At 35.0% G+C, this 22830-nt stretch overlaps 1 protein-coding gene across 1 annotated transcript in view; it reads left to right on the top strand.

The window, feature by feature from the left end:
- The window catches only part of LOC149800497 (inositol 1,4,5-trisphosphate-gated calcium channel ITPR3-like), a 297708-nt gene that overhangs the window by 81010 nt on the left and 193868 nt on the right, over nt 1-22830 (top strand). Inside the window, exons 21-23 of the mRNA XM_089958443.1 lie at nt 409-477; nt 10275-10407; nt 17521-17606. Coding sequence (XP_089814569.1) covers nt 409-477; nt 10275-10407; nt 17521-17606 — 288 coding nt within the window. The remainder of the gene's footprint in view (nt 1-408; nt 478-10274; nt 10408-17520; nt 17607-22830) is intronic.

The following is a 22830-nucleotide window of genomic DNA, read 5'->3' as shown; positions in this document are numbered from 1 at the left end:
CTACATCATTTTTGACAAATAACATGTTTATTGGTATTTTGCAATTTATCTTTTGTGTTCTATAATGCAGTCTCAGAGTCCCATACTTTTAATTTTAACCAGTATTCTCTATAGGCTAAAGCAGTCATGTATATATGTTGTACTGATATATACTCCCATTTAAGTTAAGTCCAACTGCAAGCTGTACATGCCCATATCTGTTGTCACAAAATGTGATTGCAGATCTATCTCTGCAGTTTGCTGGAAGTAATGAGTTGAGCAAACAAAATAGGCTCTGTTATTCCTGCATGTTATGTAATGGCAGATCAGGGTCTATGATGTTTGCCATTGGACACAACTTATAAGTAAATACATGAAGTAAAATAATGTATGACTCTCATTATGCATATTTTATCATTTCATGTACAGGAGAACAAGGACAAAGATGAATACTTGTTTCTCGAGCGTCAGTTAGAGCTGTTTGGATTCCTGTGCCATGTAAGTACATCTGATAGGGTTATTATGATCCCTGTGTCATGTAAGTACATCTGATAGGGTTCTTATGATCCCTGTGCCATGTAAGTACATCTGATAGGGTTTTTATGATTCCTGTGCCATGTATGTACATCTGATAGGGTTATTATGATCCTTGTGCCCTGTAAGTACATCTGATAGGGTTATTATGATTCCTGTGCCATGTAAGTACATCTGATAGGGTTATTATGATCCCTGTGCCCTGTAAGTACATCTGATAGGGTTCTTATGATTCCTGTGCCATGTACGTACGTCTGATAGGGTTATTATGATCCCTGTGCCCTGTAAGTACGTCTGATAGGGTTATTATGATCCCTGTGCCATGTAAGTAGGTCTGATAGGATTATTATGATCCCTGTGCCATGTAAGTACATCTGATAGGGTTATTATGATCCCTGTGCCATGTAAGTACATCTGATAGGGTTATTATGATCCCTGTGCCGTGTACGTACATCTGATAGAGTTATTATGATCCCTGTGCCATGCAAGTACGTCTGATAGGGTTATTATGATCCCTGTGCCATGCAAGTACGTCTGATAGGATTATTATGATCCCTGTGCCGTGTACATAGGTCTGATAGGGTTCTTATGATCCCTGTACTGTGTAAGTATGTCTGATAGGGTTCTTATGATCCCTGTGCCATGTAAGTATGTCTGATAGGGTTCTTATCATCCCTGTGCCATTTAAGTATGTCTGATAGGGTTATTATGATCCCTGATAGGGTTATTATGATCTCTGTGCCATATAAGTACGTCTGATAGGGTTCTTATGATTCCTGTGCCATGTAAGTACATCTGATAGGGTTATTATGATCCCTGCACCCTGTAAGCACATCTGATAGGGTTATTATGATCCCTGTGCCGTGTACGTACATCTGATAGGGTTATTATGATCCCTGTGCCCTGTAAGTATGTCTGATAGGGTTATTATGATCCCTGTGCCATGTAAGTAAGTCTGATAGGATTATTATGATCCCTGTGCCATGTAAGTACATCTGATAGGGTTATTATGATCCCTGTGCCCTGTAAGTACATCTGATAGGGTTATTATGATCCCTGTGCCGTGTATGTACATCTGATAGGGTTATTATGATCCCTGTGCCCTGTAAGTACGTCTGATAGGGTTATTATGATCCCTGTGCCATGTAAGTAACTCTGATAGGATTATTATGATCCCTGTGCCATGTAAGTACATCTGATAGGGTTCTTATGATTCCTGTGCCGTGTACGTACATCTGATAGGGTTATTATGATCCCTGTGCTGTGTAAGTACATCTGATAGGGTTATTATGATCCCTGTGCCATGTAAGTACATCTGATAGGGTTATTATGATCCCTGTGCCATGTACGTACATCTGATAGGGTTATTATGATCCCTGTGCCGTGTACATAAATCTGATACAGTCATTATGATCCCTGTGCCATGCAAGTACGTCTGATAGGGTTATTATGATCCCTGTGCCATGCAAGTACATCTGATAGGATTATTATGATCCCTGTGCTGTGTACGTAGGTCTGATAGGGTTCTTATGATCCCTGTGCCGTGTAAGTACATCTGCTAGGGTTATTATGATTCCTGTGCCATGTAAGTACATCTCATAGGGTTATTATGATCCCTGTGCCACATAAGTACATCTGATAGGGTTCTTATGATTCCTGTGCCATGTTCGTACGTCTGATAGGGTTATTATGATCCCTGTGCCTTGTAAGTACATCTGATAGGGTTATTATGATCCCTGTGCCCTGTAAGTATGTCTGATAGGGTTATTATGATCCCTGTGCCATGTAAGTAGGTCTGATAGGATTATTATGATCCCTGCGCCGTGTAAGTACATCTGATAGGGTTCTTATGATTCCTGTGCCGTGTACGTATGTCTGATAGTGTTATTATGATCACTGTGCCATGTACGTATATCTAAAAGGGTTATTATGATCCCTGTGCCTTGTAAGTAGGTTTGATAGGGTTATAATGATCCCTGTGCCATGTACGTACATCTGATAGGGTTATTATGATCCCTGTGCCGTGTACGTACATCTGATAGAGTTATTATGATCCCTGTGCCATGCAAGTACGTCTGGTAGGGTTATTATGATCCCTGTGCTGTGCAAGTATGTTTGATAGGATTATTATGATCCCTGTGCCGTGTACGTAGGTCTGATAAGGTTTTTATGATCCCTGTGCCCTGTAAGTATGTCTGATAGGGTTATTATTATCCCTGATAGGGTTATTATGATCCCTGTGCCATGTAAGTACATCTGATATGGTTATTATGATCCCTGTGCCGTGTATGTACATCTGATAGGGTTATTATGATCCCTGTGCCATGTAAGTACGTCTGATATGGTTTTTATGATCCCTGTGCCATGTAAGTACGTCTGATAGAGTTATTATGATCCCTGTGCTGTGTAAGTACGTCTGATAGGGTTATTATGATCCCTGTGCTGTGTAAGTACGTCTGATAGGGTTATTATGATCCCTGTGCCTTGTAAGTAGGTTTGATAGGGTTATAATGATCCCTGTGCCATGTACGTACATCTGATAGGGTTATTATGATCCCTGTGCCGTGTACGTACATCTGATAGAGTTATTATGATCCCTGTGCCATGCAAGTACGTCTGGTAGGGTTATTATGATCCCTGTGCTGTGCAAGTATGTTTGATAGGATTATTATGATCCCTGTGCCGTGTACGTAGGTCTGATAAGGTTTTTATGATCCCTGTGCCCTGTAAGTATGTCTGATAGGGTTATTATTATCCCTGATAGGGTTATTATGATCCCTGTGCCATGTAAGTACATCTGATATGGTTATTATGATCCCTGTGCCGTGTATGTACATCTGATAGGGTTATTATGATCCCTGTGCCATGTAAGTACGTCTGATATGGTTTTTATGATCCCTGTGCCATGTAAGTACGTCTGATAGAGTTATTATGATCCCTGTGCTGTGTAAGTACGTCTGATAGGGTTATTATGATCCCTGTGCTGTGTAAGTACGTCTGATAGGGTTATTATGATCCCTGTGCCATGTAAGTACATCTGATAGAGTTATTATAATCCCTGTGCTGTGTAAATATGTCTGATAGGGTATTATGCCTGTGCCCTGTAAGTACGTCTGATAGAGTTATTATGATCCCTGTGCCATGTAAGTACGTCTGATAGGGTATTATGCCTGTGCCATGTAAGTATGTCTGATAGGGTTCTTATGATCCCTGTGCTGTGTAAGTATGTCTGATAGGGTTATTATGATCCATGTGCCATGTAAGTACATCTGATAGGGTTATTATGATCCCTGTGCCATGTAAGTATGTCTCATAGGGTTCTTATGATCCCTGTGCCATGTAAGTACGTCTGATAGAGTTATTATGATCCCTGTGCTGTGTAAATACGTCTGATAGGGTTATTATGATCCCTGTGCCATGTAAGTACATCTGATAGGGTTATTATGATCCCTGTGCCATGTAAGTATGTATCATAAGGTTATTATGATCCCTGTGCCATGTAAGTAGGTCTGATAGGGTTCTTATGATCCCTGTGTGATGTAAGTACATTTGATAGGGTTAGTATGATCCCTGTGCCCTGTAAGTAGGTCTGATAGGGTTATTATGATCCCTGTGCCATGTAAGTATGTCTGATAGGGTTATTATGATCCCTGTGCCATGTAAGTACATCTGATAGGATTATTATGATCCCTGTGTCATCTAAATACATCTGATAGGGTTATTTTGGAATCCTGTGTCTTGAAAGTACATGTGTAAGCACATATTTTAGAATTGTTTGGATTCCAGTGTAATGTATTTACATTTGTTAGAATTATTTTGATTCCCATGTCATGTAAGTATATATGTTAGAACTATTTTGAATCCCATGTCATGTAAGTATATATGTTAGAACTATTTTGAATCCCATGTCATGTAAGTATATATGTAAGAGTACCTGGTTTTGGATTGAAAAAACAATGGTATCTGTAACATAAATCATTTGCACAGTTAATGCAAGATATGCAATTCAACAAAAAAGCAGACGGAATTGCATATCAACAGAATGTAATTCCTATCAACAGAATGCAATTCCTATCAACAGAATGCAATTCCTATCAACAGAATGTAATTCCTATCAACAGAATGTAATTCCTATCAACAGAATGCAATTCCTATCAACAGAATGCAATTCCTATCAACAGAATGTAATTCCTATCAACAGAATGCAATTCCTATCAACAGAATGCAATTCCTATCAACAGAATGCAATTCCTATCAACAGAATGTAATTCCTATCAACAGAATGTAATTCCTATCAACAGAATGTAATTCCTATCAACAGAATGCAATTCCTATCAACAGAATGCAATTCCTATCAACAGAATGTAATTCCTATCAACATAATGCAATTCCTATCAACAGAATGCAATTCCTATCAACAGAATGCAATTCCTATCAACAGAATGTAATTCCTATCAACAGAATGCAATTCCTATCAACAGAATGTAATTCCTATCAACAGAATGCAATTCCTATCAACAGAATGCAATTCCTATCAACAGAATGTAATTCCTATCAACAGAATGTAATTCCTATCAACAGAATGCAATTCCTATCAACAGAATGCAATTCCTATCAACAGAATGTAATTCCTATCAACAGAATGCAATTCCTATCAACAGAATGCAATTCCTATCAACAGAATGTAATTCCTATCAACAGAATGCAATTCCTATCAACAGAATGCAATTCCTATCAACAGAATGCAATTCCTATCAACAGAATGTAATTCCTATCAACAGAATGCAATTCCAACAGAATGCAATTCCTATCAACAGAATGCAATTCCTATCAACAGAATGCAATTCCTATCAACAGAATGTAATTCCTATCAACAGAATGCAATTCCTATCAACAGAATGTAATTCCTATCAACAGAATGCAATTCCTATCAACAGAATGTAATTCCTATCAACAGAATGCAATTCCTATCAACAGAATGCAATTCCTATCAACAGAATGCAATTCCTATCAACAGAATGCAATTCCTATCAACAGAATGTAATTCCTATCAACAGAATGTAATTCCTATCAACAGAATGCAATTCCTATCAACAGAATGTAATTCCTATCAACAGAATGCAATTCCTATCAACAGAATGTAATTCCTATCAACAGAATGCAATTCCTATCAACATAATGTAATTCCTATCAACAGAATGCAATTCCTATCAACAGAATGCAATTCCTATCAACAGAATGTAATTCCTATCAACAGAATGTAATTCCTATCAACAGAATGTAATTCCTATTATGTGTCTAGTGTTTCTTGTCTCACTTATTCCATTTGTCTCTCTGTTTGTCAAATTAATTAAATTAAATGTCTGGTGTTTCTATTCAACCTTTTCACCTCCCGCTTAATCCATTTGTCTCTCTCTCTGTTTTTCCAGTTAATTCAGTTAAGTGTTTGGTGTTTCTATTGACTTTCTCACCTCTTACTTAATTCATTTGTCTCTCTGTTTGTCATCTGCCTCCCTGCTCTTTCCTGTGTGCATGTACTTAGGATGCTCCTAAGGTAATCAAGACAGCAAGATCACTGATATCCTGCTTAACAATGACATATTTATGTTAGGGAGCTTTCCTTTTCCTTTATACTTAATCAGTAATATAAGATCTTGTTTGGAGCATTGCTCAATCACCAGCATGTATATTAAATTACCAGTATTAGATCTCACTGAAGTGCACCTCGATCACGATACAGTATGTATTTTAAATTACTAGTATTATATCTCACTGAAGTGCGCCTCAATCACCATACAGTATGTATATTAAATTACTAGTTTTAGATCTCATTGAAGTATGCCTCAATCACCATGCAGTATGTATATTAAATTACTAGTTTTAGATCTCATTGAAGTATGCCTCAATCACCATGCAGTATGTATATTAAATTACTAGTTTTAGATCTCATTGAAGTATGCCTCAATCACCATGCAGTATGTATATTAAATTACTAGTTTTAGATCTCATTGAAGTATGCCTCAATCACCATGCAGTATGTATATTAAATTACTAGTTTTAGATCTCATTGAAGTATGCCTCAATCACCATACAGTATGTATATTAAATTACCAGTATTAAATCTCACTGAAGTATGCATCAATCACAATACAGTATGTATTTTAAATTACCAGTATTAGATCTTACTGAAGTGTGCCTCGATCATGATACAGTATGTATTTTAAATTACTAGTATTATATCTCACTGAAGTGTGCCTCAATCACCATACAGTATGTATATTAAATTACTAGTTTTAGATCTCATTGAAGTGTGCCTCAATCACCATGCAGTTTGTATTGTAAATTACTAGTATTATATTTTACTGAAGTGTGCCTGAATCCCCAGCATGTATATTTAATTACCAGTATTAGATCTCACTGAAGTGTGCCTCAGTCACCATACAGTATGTATTTTAAATTACTAGCATTAGATCTCACTGAAGTGTGCCTCAATCACCATACAGTATGTATATTAAATTACTAGTATTATATTTTACTGAAGTGTGCCTGAATCCCCAGCATGTATATTTAATTACCAGTATTAGATCTCACTGAAGTGTGCCTCAATCACCATACAGTATGTATTTTAAATTACTAGCATTAGATCTCACTGAAGTGTGCCTCAATCACCATACAGTATTTATTTTAAATTACTAGTATTATTTTACTGAAGTGTGCCTGAATCCCCAGTATGTATATTAAATTGGTCAAAACACTGTTGCATTGAAAGGAAGAGTTTAGATTGAATTGTTGAATAGTTGAGTCTATTGCTCAAATTTCAAGGTCATTAGTAGGAAAATGTCTAGAAGTTAGCATATCATTCACTAATTTAGTGGTTACCCATCACTATTTTAGTGGTTACCATTCACTAATTTAGTTTTTACCCTTCACTATTTTAGTGGTTACCCATCACTATTTTAGTGGTTACCCATCACTAATTTAGTGGTTACCTTTCACTATTTGAGTGGTTACCCTTCACTAATTTAGTGGTTACCCTTCACGATTTGAGTGGTTACCCTTCACTAATTTAGTGGTTACCCTTCACTAATTTAGTGGTTACCCTTCACTATTTTAGTGGTTACTCATAACATGTATACTCTTTAATTCACTCTTTTAGTGGTTGCTTTTTACTGTTTTAGTGGTTACCCATTAAAGCCATGGCATATATACTCTCAGGTCACTATATTTGTGGTTACCCTTCACTGTTTTAGTGGTTACCCTTGAAAACAGTGGCATATATAACCTGAATTCACTATTATAGTGGTTACCCTTCATTGTTTTAGTGATTACCCTTCATTGTTTTAATGATTACCTTTCATTGTTTTAGTGGTTACCCTTCATTGTTTTAGTGGTTACCCTTCATTGTTTTAGTGATTACCTTTCATTGTTATAGTGGTTACCCTTCATTGTTTTAGTGGTTATCCTTCATTGTTTTAGTGGTTACCCTTCGTTGTTTTAGTGGTTACCCTTTAAATCATGACATATGTATTTTGAAATAACTATATTAGTGGTTACCCTTTTGTGGACTTTGTGTTCATTCGAAAGCATGAATTTAACCCCAAATTCCCACTGCTAAGAACAAAAGGACCCTCTACCCCAAATCAACAATGCTAAGAACCAGTAAACACACTCAAGGCAATTCATTTAGCAATTCTCCTAAACATGCTATCAAACATACAGCTTATTTTTCACTAGTTTGGGAGGATTATGGTTAAAAAAGGAACTTTTCCATTATAGTTTAAGTCTAATGAAGACTAAAGATCTATGGACATTGAAATTAATCTGCAGTCAGACTTGTCTGGTCATCCCACAGAGATTAATCTTAGGGACAGTCTCTGTATTCAGACTTGTCTGGTCTTCCCACTGAGGTTAGTTTTAGGGGCAGTCTCTGTAGTCAGACTTGTCTGGTCATCCCACAGAGATTAATCTTAGGGACAGTCTCTGTAGTCAGACTTGTCTGGTCTTCCCACTGAGGTTAGTCTTAGGGGCAGTCTCTGTAGTCAGACTTGTCTGGTCATCCCACAGAGATTAATCTTAGGGACAGTCTCTGTAGTCAGACTTGTCTGGTCTTCCCACTGAGGTTAGTCCTAGGGGCAGTCTCTGTAGTCAGACTTGTCTGGTCATCCCACAGAGATTAATCTTAGGGACAGTCTCTGTAGTCAGACTTGTCTGGTATTCCCATTGAGGTTAGTCCTAGGAGCAGTCTCTGTATTCAGACTTGTCTGGTCATCCCACAGAGATTAATCTTAGGGACAGTCTCTGCAGTCAGACTTATCTGGTCTTCTCACTGAGGTTAGTCCTAGGGACAGTCTCTGTAGTCAGACTTGTCTGGTCTTCCCACTGAGGTTAGTCTTAGGGGCAGTCTCTGTAGTCAGACTTGTCTGGTCATCCCACAGAGATTAATCTTAGGGACAGTCTCTGTAGTCAGACTTGTCTGGTCTTCCCACTGAGGTTAGTCTTAGGGGCAGTCTCTGTAGTCAGACTTGTCTGGTCATCCCACAGAGATTAATGTTAGGGACAGTCTCTGTAGTCAGACTTGTCTGGTCTTCCCACTGAGGTTAGTCCTAGAAACAGTCTCTGTAGTCAGACTTGTCTGGTCATCCCACAGAGATTAGTCTTAGGGACAGTCTCTGTAGTCAGACTTGTCTGGTATTCCCACTGAGGTTAGTCCTAGGAGCAGTCTCTGAATTCAGACTTGTCTGGTCATCCCACAGAGATTAATCTTAGGGACAGTCTCTGTAGTCAGACTTGTCTGGTCTTCTCACTGAGGTTAGTCCTAGGGACAGTCTCTGTAGTCAGACTTGTCTGGTCTTCCCACTGAGGTTAGTCTTAGGGGCAGTCTCAGTAGTCAGACTTGTCTGGTCATCCCACAGAGATTAATCTTAGGGACAGTCTCTTTAGTCAGACTTGTCTGGTATTCCCACTGAAATTAGTCTTAGGGGCAGTCTCTGTAGTCAGACTTGTCTGGTATTCCCATTGAAGTTAGTCTTAGGGACAGTCTCTGTAGTCAAACTTGTCTGGTCATCCCCCAGAGATTAGGGACAGTCTCTGTAGTCAGACTTGTCTGGTCTTCCCATTGAGGTTAATCTTAGGGACAGTCTCTGTAGTCAGACTTGTCTGGTCATCCCCCAGAGATTAATCTTAGGGACAGTCTCTGTAGTCAGACTTGTCTGGTCATCCCCCAGAGATTAATCTTAGGGACAGTCTCTGTAGTCAGACTTGTCTGGTCATCCCCCAGAGATTAATCTTAGGGACAGTCTCTACAGTCAGACTTGTCTGGTCTTCCCATTGAGGTTAATCTTAGGGACAGTCTCTGTAGTCAGACTTGTCTGGTCATCCCCCAGAGATTAATCTTAGGGACAGTCTCTGTAGTCAGACTTGTCTGGTCTTCCCACTGAGGTTAGTCTTAGGGGCAGTCTCTGTAGTCAGACTTGTCTGGTCATCCCCCAGAGATTAATCTTAGGGACAGTCTCTGTAGTCAGACTTGTCTGGTCTTCCCATTGAGGTTAATCTTAGGGACAGTCACTGCAGTCAGACTTTCCCTCATAGCATGGTATCCAAAGAAACAGAGTCTTATGTACAATCTGCTACCAACCATTTGTAATAAAATGTACGTATTTGTGTCAGAATTAGTATAATTGATCCATTTTATACCTGAAACATAACCTTTTCCTCATTGTTAAATTTGGATCACATGTCTGGGAAGTCTCTTTTTTTCACAGGGTCATAACAAGGAGTGTATTGAGGCTATCACACAGCAGTTGAACTACCTGTCTTGGGAAGAGGCATTTGTATGTCTAAAAAATGAGGAACTCCCTGATCTGTTGCGTGCCAGATATTGTGATCTAATAATCAGTAAGCCAGATACTGTATTTCAGAACTTTTAGCTTACTTATATTTTCTAAAATAATTTTACATAGAAGTTGTTACACATAATAATAACATAATGAAACCGGTAATGCATTGACTTGATGACCCACTTTCAGTGTGGTTGTAAGAAAAAGGAGTTATTGTACAGCGTGCTGCAAACTGCTCTGAGGTGATAAAAGCTTTCAGATGTACACGCTGCTATGCAATCCAGTTAAGGCATTTTAATTGTAACTTTGTTCACAAACTAATTAACTTTAAATACAAATGTAAAGATAAGGTGTTGTGACCCATATCTTATTACCTCCATAGCATTAAGAAACATTCATATATATCTATTCCAATCAAGGTGACTTAAGAATTTTCTTGTTAATCAAAACATCACAGATATTTAAAATATATATGCAAAGGATTTTCCATTCTTGATGTCCAATATATTAAATTCTAATGAAGTGCTTAATCGATACCATTGAATCCTTTACAAATTCTAATGAAGTATTCTTAATTTATGCCATTGAATTATTGATAAATTCTAATGAAGTGTAATTAATTTATGCCTTTTAATTATTTCTAAATTCTAATGAAGCATACTTAATTCATGCCATTGAATTATTTATAAATTCTAATGAAGTGTACTTAATACATGCTATTGAATTATTTATAAATTCCAGTGAAGTGTACTTAATTCATGCCATTGAATTATTTATAAATTCTAATGAAGTGTACTTAATTCATGCCATTGAATTATTTATAAATTCCAGTGAAGTATACTTAATTCATGCGATTGAATTATTTATAAATTCTAATGAAGTGTACTTAATTTGTGCCATTCCATTTAATTATTTATAAATTCCAATGAAGTGTACTTAATTTATGTGATTGAATTATTTATAAATTCTAATGAAGTGTACTTAATTTGTGCAATTCCATTTAATTATTTATAAATTCCAATGAAGTGTACTTAATTTATGTGATTGAATTATTTATAAATTCTAATGAAGTGTACTTAATTTGTGCCATTCCATTTAATTATTTATAAATTCCAAGGAAGTGTACTTAATTTATGCCATTTAATTATTTATAAATTCCAATGAAGTGTACTTAATTTATGCCATGTAATTATTTATAAATTCCAATGAAGTGTACTTAATTTATGCCATTGAATCCTATATAAATTATAATGAAGTGTACTTAATTTATGCCATTTAATTATTTATAAATTCTAATGAAGTGTGCTTAATTTATGCCATTTAGTTATTTATAAATTCCAATGAAGTGTGCTTAATTTATGCCATTTAATTATTTATAAATTCTAATGAAGTTTTCTTAATCCATGCCATTAAATTATTTTTAAATTGTAATGAAATGTGCTTACTCCATGCCATTGAATTTTTGTATATTCTAATAAAGTGTGCTTAATTCATGCCATTGAAACCTTTATGACTTCAAATGAAGAGTACTTAATACATGCAATGAATCCTTTATAAATTCTAATAAAGTGTGCTTCAATGCCACCGAATTCTTTATGAATTCTAATAAAGTATGTTTCCATGCCATCAAATCCTTTATGAATTCTAATGAAATATGCTTAATACATGCAATACATAAAAGAAAATGAAGTTTTCTTAATCCATGCTATTGAATTATTTATAAATTGTAGGTGTGCTTACTCCATGCCATTGAATTTTTTTTATATTCTAATAAAGTGTGCTTAATTCATGCCATTGAAACCTTTTTCAATTCAAATGACGTGTGTTTCCATGACATTGAATTATTAATAAATTCTAATGAAGTGTGTTTAATCCGTGCAATTGAATCCTTTATAAACTCAAATGAAATGTGACTAAACCATGCCATTGAATCCTTTATAAACTCTAATGAAATGTGACTAAACCATGCCATTGAATCCTTTATAAACTCTAATGAAGTGTGACTAAACCATGCCATTGAATTATTCAGAAATCCTAATGAAGTGTGCCTAACTCATGCCATTGAATTATTTATAAACTCAAATGAAGTGTGACTAAACCATGCCATTGAATCCTTTATAAACTCAAATGAAGTGTGACTAAACCATGCCATTGAATCCTTTATAAACTCTAATGAAATGTGACTAAACCATGCCATTGAATCCTTTATAAACTCAAATGAAGTGTGACTAAACCATGCCATTGAATCCTTTATAAACTCTAATGAAGTGTGACTAAACCATGCCACTGAATTATTTATAAACTCAAATGAAATGTGACTAAACCATGCCATTGAATCCTTTATAAACTCTAATGAAATGTGACTAAACCATGCCATTGAATCCTTTATAAACTCAAATGAAATGTGACTAAACCATGCCATTGAATCCTTTATAAACTCAAATGAAATGTGACTAAACCATGCCATTGAATCCTTTATAAACTCAAATGAAATGTGACTAAACCATGCCATTGAATCCTTTATAAACTCTAATGAAGTGTGACTAAACCATGCCATTGAATCCTTTATAAACTCTAATGAAATGTGACTAAACCATGCCATTGAATCCTTTATAAACTCTAATGAAATGTGACTAAACCATGCCATTGAATCCTTTATAAACTCAAATGAAGTGTGACTAAACCGTGCCATTGAATCCTTTATAAACTCAAATGAAGTGTGACTAAACCATGTCATTGAATCCTTTATAAACTCAAATGAAGTGTGACTAAACCATGCCATTGAATCCTTTATAAACTCTAATGAAGTGTGACTAAACCATGCCATTGAATCCTTTATAAACTCTAATGAAGTGTGACTAAACCATGCCATTTAATCCTTTATAAACTCTAATGAAATGTGACTAAACCATGCCATTGAATTCTTTATAAACTCAAATGAAGTGTGACTAAACCATGCCATTGAATCCTTTATAAACTCAAATGAAGTGTGACTAAACCATGCCATTGAATCCTTTATAAACTCAAATGAAGTGTGACTAAACCATGCCATTGAATCCTTTATAAACTCTAATGAAATGTGACTAAACCATGCCATTGAATCCTTTATAAACTCTAATGAAATGTGACTAAACCATGCCATTGAATCCTTTATAAACTCTAATGAAATGTGACTAAACCATGCCATTGAATCCTTTATAAACTCTAATGAAATGTGACTAAACCATGCCATTGAATCCTTTATAAACTCTAATGAAATGTGACTAAACCATGCCATTGAATCCTTTGTAAACTCTAATGAAGTGTGACTAAACCATGCCATTGAATCCTTTGTAAACTCAAATGAAGTGTGACTAAACCATGCCATTGAATCCTTTGTAAACTCTAATGAAGTGTGACTAACCCATGCCATTGAACCCTTTGTAAACTCTAATGAAGTGTGACTAACCCATGCCATTGAATCCTTTATAAACTCAAATGAAGTGTGACTAAACCATGCCATTGAATTATTCAGAAATCCTAATGATGTGTGTTTAATCCATGCCATATTGATTACTTTGTAAATTCTAATGCAGTTTGCCTAATCCATGCCGTTGAATCCTACATGAATTCACATCAAGTGTGCTTAATCCATGCCATTTAAAACTTTATAAATTCAAAGGAAGTGTGTTTCTATGCCATTTGAAATATTTATAAATTCAGATGAAGTGTTTCCATGCCATTGAATCATTTATAAATTCAAATGCAGTGTTTATATGCCATTGAAATCTTTATAAATTCAAAGGAAGTGTGTTTCTATGCCATTTGAAATCTTTATAAATTCAAATGAAGTGTTTCTTTGCCATTGAAATCTTTATAAATTCAAATGAAGTGTGTTTCTATGCCATTGAAATCTTTATAAATTCAAATGAAGTGTGTTTCTATGCCATTTGAAATCTTTATAAATTCAAATGAAGTGTGTTTCTATGCCATTGAATCATTTATAATTTCTAATGAAATGGTCTTAATCCATGCCATTGGATTATTTATAAATTCTAATGAAGTGTGCTTACTCCATGCCATTGGATTATTTATAAATTCTAATGAGGTGTGCTTAATCCATGCTATTTAATTATTTATACATTCTATTGAAGTGCCTAATCCATGCCATTGTATCCTTTATAAATTCTAATGATGTGTTCTTCCATGCCATCAAATCATTTATAAATTCAAATGCAGTGTGTTTCCATGCCATTTATTTATTTATTTATAAATTCTAAAGAAGTGTGCTTGACGCATGACATTGAATCCTTTATAATTCTAATGAAATGTGTGCTTAATCCATGCAATAAATCCTTCTAAAATAATTTAGAAATACCTTCAAACAGATATTAAAATATTGCTCTGCAGAATGAGATCTTAATTCGTAGCTATCATTCTGATATTTAAGTCACTACCTTTATACAAATGGTGCAGATCAGCCATCAAATATAGGCTGTGTTACAGTCATCTCATAAAATGAATCAAACATAGGCTGTGTTAGTCATCTCATAAAATGAATCAAATATAGGCTGTGTTACAGTCATCTCATAAAATGAATCAAATGTAGACTGTGTTACAGTCATCTCATAAAATGAATCAAATATAGGCTGTGTTACAGTCATCTCATAAAATGAATCAAAAATAGGCTGTGTTACTTCAAATATTTAAACCAGTCATCTCATAAAATGAATCAAATATAGGCTGTGTTACAGTCATCTCATAAAATGAATCAAATGTAGACTGTGTTACAGTCATCTCATAAAATGAATCAAATATAGGCTGTGTTACAGTCATCTCATAAAATGAATCAAAAATAGGCTGTGTTACTTCAAATATTTAAACCAGTCATCTCATAAAATGAATCAAATATAGGCTGTGTTACTTCAGTTATTTAAACCAGTCATCTCATAAAATGAATCAAATCAGAATGAAAGTGGCCTGGCATTGTGGCCATACTGACAATAAAAATTTGAATGAAAGTGGCCTGGTGTTGTGGCCATACTGACAATAAAAATTTGAATGAAAGTGGCCTGGTGTTGTGGCCATACTAACAATAGAAATTTGAATGAAAGTGGCCTGGCATTGTGGCCATAATAACAATAGAAATTTGAATGAAAGTGGCCTCTTGTTGTGGCCATACTAACAATAGAAATTTGAATGAAAGTGGCCTAGCATTGTGGCCATAATAACAATAGAAATTTGAATGAAAGTGGCCTGGTGTTGTGACCATACTAACAATAAAAATTTGAATGAAAGTGGCCTGGTGTTGTGGCCATTCTAACAATAAAAAATTTGAATGAAAGTGGCCTGGTGTTGTGGCCATTCTAACAATAAATATTTGAATGAAAGTGGCCTGGTGTTGTGGCCATACTAACAATAGAAATTTGAATGAAAGTGGCCTGGCATTGTGGCCATAATAACAATAGAAATTTGAATGAAAGTGGCCTGGTGTTGTGGCCATACTAACAATAAAAATTTGAATGAAAGTGGCCTGGTGTTGTGGCCATTCTAACAATAAAAAATTTGAATGAAAGTGGCCTGGTGTTGTGGCCATTCTGACAATAAATATTTGAATGAAAGTGGCCTGGTGTTGTGGCCATACTAACAATAGAAATTTGAATGAAAGTGGCCTGGCATTGTGGCCATACTAACAATAGAAATTTGAATGAAAGTGGCATGGTGTTGTGGCCATACTAACAATAGAAATTTGAATGAAAGTGGCATGGTGTTGTGGCCATACTAACAATAGAAATTTGAATGAAAGTGGCATAGTGTTGTGGCCATTCTAACAATAGAAATTTGAATGAAAGTGGCATGGTGTTGTGGCCATACTAGCAATAGAAATTTGAATGAAAGTGGCCTGGCATTGTGGCCATACTAACAATAGAAATTTGAATGAAAGTGGCCTGGTGTTTTGGCCATAATAACAATAGAAATTTGAATGAAAGTGGCCTTGCATTGTTGCCATACAAATTTGAATGAAAGTGGCCTGGTGTTATGGCCATACTAGCAATAAAAATATGAATGAAAGCAGCCTGGTGTTGTGGCCATACTAAGAATAGAAATTTGAATGAAAGTGGCCTGGTGTTGCGGCCATTCTAACAATAAAAATATGAATGAAAGTGGCCTGGTGTTGTGGCCATTCTAACAATAAAAATTTGAATGAAAGTGGCCTGGTGTTGTGGCCATTCTAACAATAAAAATTTGAATGAAATTGGCCTGGTGTTGTGGCCATTCTAACAATTAAAATATGAATGAAAGCGGCATGGTGTTGTGGCCATACTAACAATAAAAATATGAATGAAAGTGACCTGGTGTTGTGGCCATTCTAACAATAAATATTTGAATGAAATTGGCCTGGTGTTGTGGCCATTCTAACAATAAATATTTGAATGAAATTGGCCTGGTGTTGTGGCCATTCTAACAATAAATATTTGAATGAAAGTGGCCTGGCATTGTGGCCATACTAACAATAAAAATTTGAATGAAATTGGCCTGGTGTTTTGGCCATATTAACAATAGAAATTTGAATGAAAGTGGCCTGGTTTTGTGGCCATACTAACAATAAAAATTTGAATGAAATTGGCCTGATGTTGTGACCATTCTAACAATAAAAATTTGAATGAAATTGGCCTGGTGTATTGGCAATTCTAACAATAAAAAATATGAATGAAAGTGGCCTAGGTTTGTGGCCATACTAACAATAAAAATTTGAATGAAAGTGGCCTGGTGTTCTGGCCATACTAACAATAAATATTTGAATGAAAGTGGCCTGGTGTTGTGGCCATACTAACAATAAAAATTTGAATGAAATTGGCCTGGTGTTGTGGCCATACTAACAATAAAAATTTGAATGAAATTGGCCTGGTGTTGTGGCCATTCTAAGAATAAAAAATATGAATGAAAGTGGCCTGGTGTTGTGGCTATACTAACAAAACAAATTTGAATGATGACATAAATATTATAAATGAAGATATATTTTAATTACAAAGTATGCCCATGAATTTTCTACAATTTCATGAAAACTAAAAATGCAGTGAATTATTTATTTAAATAAAATATACAAATGCAACATTGGTTATATGCCAAAAATATTCTAGAATTTTATCTAACAAGCTAAACCTAATCATAAGACAATGTCATATTTCAGATATGTTTGTGGATATCTCAGACAAAAACTCTCAGGTGGGCCGAGTTCAACTGTCCTACATCTATAAAGACCTTGACAAAGAAGAGGTAAAGGGCATAATGTCTATTTGAGTAGCCATTTCAGGGCATGATCTCAGTTTGAGTATCTATTTCAGGGCATGATCTCAGTCTGAGTAGCCATTTCAGGTCATGATCTCAGTTTGAGTAGCCATTTCAGGGCATGATCTCAGTTTAAAGTTGCCATTTCATGGCATGATCTCAGTCTGAGTAGCCATTTCAGGTCATGATCTCAGTCTGAGTAGCTATTTCAGGGCATGATCTCAGTCTGTGTAGCTATTTCAGGTCATGATCTCAGTCTGAGTAGCCATTCTAGGTCATGATCTCAGTCTGAGTAGCCATTTCAGGGCATGATCTCAGTTTGAATAGCCATTTCACAGCATGATCTCAGTCTGAGTAGCCATTTCAGGTCATGGTCTCAGTCTGAGTAGCCATTTCAGGACATGATCTCAGTCTGTGTAGCTATTTTAGGGCATGATCTCAGTCTGAGTAGCCATTTCAGGTCATGATCTGTTTGAAGTTGCCATTTCAGGGCATGACCTCAGTTTAAAGTTGCCATTTCAGGACATGATCTTAGTTTGAAGTAGCCATCAGTTTTGTCTCAAAATGAGATTTTTACATGTTATTCTGAAGTAGTCATATTGTTCTCAACATTTTAGTGGTTTATATTATAGGAAGTCAGCAAGCACACAGAGTGTAATCTTGAATCAACAACATACATGAACCTAGTGTAGTCCATCTATATATCATTTCCCAAACCTTAAATGTTATGTGCTTCATAATTTAAAAAATATATTTCCTCATAACTTTAATTTTGATGCATCATCATTATTGCAAGTTACCTCATCTCATATCTTACATAGAAGTCTTACTCCAGCATATATAAATGTGCAGATTATTTTTAAACCAAGAAGAAAGAAAACAATTCATCAGTTAATTTATGTTAAAAATAAAATAAATATAAAGAAATTCTTCCGTTTCTTTTCTTTTTTAAAGTACAGTAGCCCAGTGATTTTTAATTTAATAAATGGTTGTGACATTTTTTTTCTATGATTTTGAAAATCAGGCAATGATTCTAAAATATGTTGTTCCTTGATTTTAAGAATCATGCAGACAGTAGCAGCCTCTCAGAGACATACACCCAATTAAGGGATTGGAGCTTTGAATTCCTTGAAAAGAATTGCAACATGGTAGCCTCCAATATTGAAAAAAATATACTGACTAAGCAGGTATGTAAAACAGGGTTCCTATCAATTTGCAAAATCAATTGTTTAGCTTTGCATATGTTCCTGTTCATCAGCGAAATCAATTATTTAGCTTTGCATAGGTTCCTGTCCATCTACAAAATCAATTATTTAGCTTTGCGTAGGTTCCTATCCATCTGCAAAATCAATTATTTAACTTTGAGTAGGTTCCTGTCCATCTACAAAATCAATTATTTAGCTTTGCGTAGGTTCCTGTCCATCTGCAAAATCAATTATTTAACTTTGAATAGGTTCCTATCAATCTGCAAAATCAATTATTTAACTTTGAATAGGTTCCTATCCATCTGCAAAATCAATTATTTAGCTTTGCATAGAATCCTATTCATCTGCAAAATCAATTATTTAGCTTTGCATAGGTTCCTATCCATCTGCAAAATCAATTATTTATCTTTGCATAGGTTCCTATCCATGTACAAAATCAATTATTTATCTTTGCATAGGTTCCTATCCATCTGCAAAATCAATGTATTATATATATTAGGAAGCTGGCAAGGAGGAGAATGCCAGTGCTTATTCATTTACAACAAAATCTAAATGTACCTAGTAAGACTCTTGACTCTAACTATTCAATGGACATTATTGTAAATGTAAAAATTAACGAATTTTCAGGGTTTGTATGTGACTTTGAAGATGCTAATATATACGAACATTTAAATATAGAAATAGGATGTAAGAATGATAAAAGTTGTATGGAGACAATCTCAGTGAGTACCCCATTGAATGATGATATACATATAATTGATATGAAACTAAATACAAAAGGTTTTAACATAGGTTACTTAAATGTACAAGATATAGTGGGAAAAATAGACCAGATTAGTTAATGTTGTCTTCCAAGGAAAATAATATACATGTTTTAGGACTCACTGAAACCAAATTAAATACTAACCACAATGATGATCTATTTCACTGTCAAGGCTACAATAAACCATTACGTAGGGACAAAGAGACAGCGGGGTGGGTGGGTGGTGTCTTGTTGTATACATTAGGGAAGATGTAAATGCAGAAAGGCGACTTGACTTGGAGTCACATGAAATTGAGAGTATCTGGGTGGAAATTTTTCAAAATAATGCAAAATCATTCCTAGTTGGTTTCATTTGTAGGCCACCTTCCTCCAAAGCAATTTGGTATGATAACTTTTTAAAACAAACGGAAAATGTTCTAGCACTGGAGAAAGAAACATATTTACTCTGAGATATCAGTAAGGACCTTCTCAATACTCAAATAAGGAACAACTGGATAAAATTTATTGGATCATTAGGCCTAGACCAGCTGGTAAATGAGCCTACAAGGGTAACAGAAAAATCAAGCACTCTTATTGATCACATTTATACCAACCTACTAGACAATGTGGCTTGTGTAAATGTACCGAATGTTGGTCTTAGTGACCACTATCCTACTTTTTTGACAAGAAAGGTTAAATGCAAGAAAAATAAGAAAAATACACATAAAACGATCACTTACAGATCATTTAAAATTTTTAATGAAGAACAATTTCTCAATGACCTATATAAAGTTCCATGGAATATGATCCAAAATTTGGATGACATAGATGAAGCTCTGAGGGTGTGGACTGACTTATTCATGGATGTAGTCTCTAAGCATGCACCACTGAAAGTACATCAAGTAAAGACTGAAATTCAACCTAATTGGCTTACTACTGAAATCCCAGATGCTATGAAAACACGAGACCAATTCAAAGCTATGGGAAACCATGCACAATATAAAGTATGGAGAAACAAAATAACAAGTATGATTAAAAAAGCTAAAAAAAACTTATTATCAATCATTGTTTGAAAGCAAAAAGAGCAAAACAAACTCCATTTGGAAAGTCTTCAATGAACTAACTGGAGGAACACACAAAGATCAGACAAATAAAATTCACTCACTTCTGGTATATGACGCCATAGTCACTGATGACACTGACATTGCAAATGTTTTCAATAATTTTTTCACCAACATTACCACAAAGTTAAAAGAACCAGTGATAGAAAACAACTTTAATGAACTGAAAAAGTTCCGCAGCAGCAAAATCAGCTCTAAGGAGGTTTGTTTCTCTATCCCAAAAGTTTCAAAAAACTTTGTTAAAAAATGTCTCAGTGAACTTGATACCAAGAAAGCTACAGGACTTGATCAGATTGGTTCATGACTCATTAAATCTTCTGCCTCTGCTATTGTAGATAGCATAACATTCATAATTAATTTAAGTATTGCATCATCATCTGTCCCCAAAATATGGAAAACTGCAAAAGTAATTCCTATTCACAAATCTGGTTCTAAGGATGACGCTGATAACTACCGTCCAATCTCAATACTACCAAACTTGTCAAAATTGATTGAAAAACATGTCCATGACTCATTCAAGTCATATTTAACCAAACACTTGCTGTTACACCCTAATCAATCAGGCTTTAGACAGAAACATTCCTGTGCAACTGCCTTGATCTCCCTAACTGATAAATGGCTTCAAGCACATGACCAAGGTAGAATAATAGGATTTGTATTTGTAGATTTCAGGAAAGCTTTTGACATGGTGGATCATGAAATCCTTTTGAAGAAACTGAAATATTCCAGTGTGATGAAAGATCAATTAGATGGTTTACTTCTTACTTAAGTGAGAGAACACAACATGTTTACATTAATAATGTTCTGTCTGAACCTGGAACAATTAGATATGGAGTACCACAAGGCTCAATTCTAGGTCCACTACTATTCATTTTATTTATTAATAACCTACCACTTTTACTAAGAGACTCAATATCATCTACAGATCTCTATGCAGATGACATAACATTGTCAGACATCCAAGGATAAAAATTAGCAAATGGTCTGTCATGATAGACTACTTGGTGTTCTGGTAGATAATAACCTATCATGGACTGAACATATCAAACATATCAGTAAAAAAGTCAATTCAAGTTTATGGCTTCTCAGTAGGATAAGACATTTTCTCCCAGAAAGGCACAGAAAACTATTTTATAACAGTTACGTACAACCCTATTTAGACTACAGTATACAGTATGGGGTAATTCAAATGATAAAAACATAGCAAAGCTGGCACATCTTCAAAAAGAGCATTAGGGCTAATATCAGTCCTGAAAGAAAGCAAGGAAAATTTAGCTGGTAAGTTAAAAATATTACCTATTAAAGACTGAATCTGTTTGAGAAAAGCCAAATTAATGTACAGGATATCCCATAAAAGTGCTCCTGAATATTTACAATCACTATTCCAGTATAGGCTACCTGGATATATTCCCCACCTGTGATCCATGTCTACCAAGCAGTATATAAAATTCCCAAACCAAATAAGGAGTTATTTAAAAACAGTTTCCAGTACTCTGGAACTCTGCTCTGGAATAGTATTCCAGTTGAGATTAGAAATGCCCACTCTATTTCCTTCTTCCAAACCCAATATATTCAGTGGCTACTGAGATGCAGCTAAAATAAATAAATTCCTTTGTATGAGGGCCTCAAGGTAGATTAGTTCTTAGGTAATTGTGTTACCCTCTTTAAATAAGGTCATTATTATTATTACATGTGTTATTATTATTATTATTATTATTATTACAATTATTTAGCTTTGCATAGGTTCCTATCCATCTGCAGAATAATATTTTTAGCTTTGCATAGGTTTATATTCGTCTGTAAAATAATTTTTTTAGCTTTGCATAGGTTCCTATCCATTTGCAAAATCAATTATTTAGCTTTGCATAGGTTCCTATCCATCTGCAAAATCAATTATTTAGCTTTTCACAGGTTCCTATCCATTTGCAAAATCAATGATTTAGCTTTTTATAGGTTCCTATGCATCTGCAATCTCAATTATTTAGCTTTGCATAGGTTTCTATTCATCTGCAAAATCAATTATTTAGCTTTTCACAGGTTCCTATCCATCTGCAATATCAATTATTTAGCTTTTCACAGGTTCCTATCCATCTGCAATATCAATTAGTTAGCTTTTCACAGGTTCCTATCCATTTGCAAAATCA

This window comes from Sinohyriopsis cumingii, chromosome 5, assembly GCF_028554795.1.
Source record: "Sinohyriopsis cumingii isolate HCF-2022 chromosome 5, ASM2855479v2, whole genome shotgun sequence".
In the NCBI taxonomy this organism is placed as follows: Eukaryota; Metazoa; Mollusca; class Bivalvia; order Unionida; family Unionidae; genus Sinohyriopsis; species Sinohyriopsis cumingii.
Note: the sequence above shows the minus strand (reverse complement) of the source record. Positions and strands in the feature narration are given on the sequence as shown.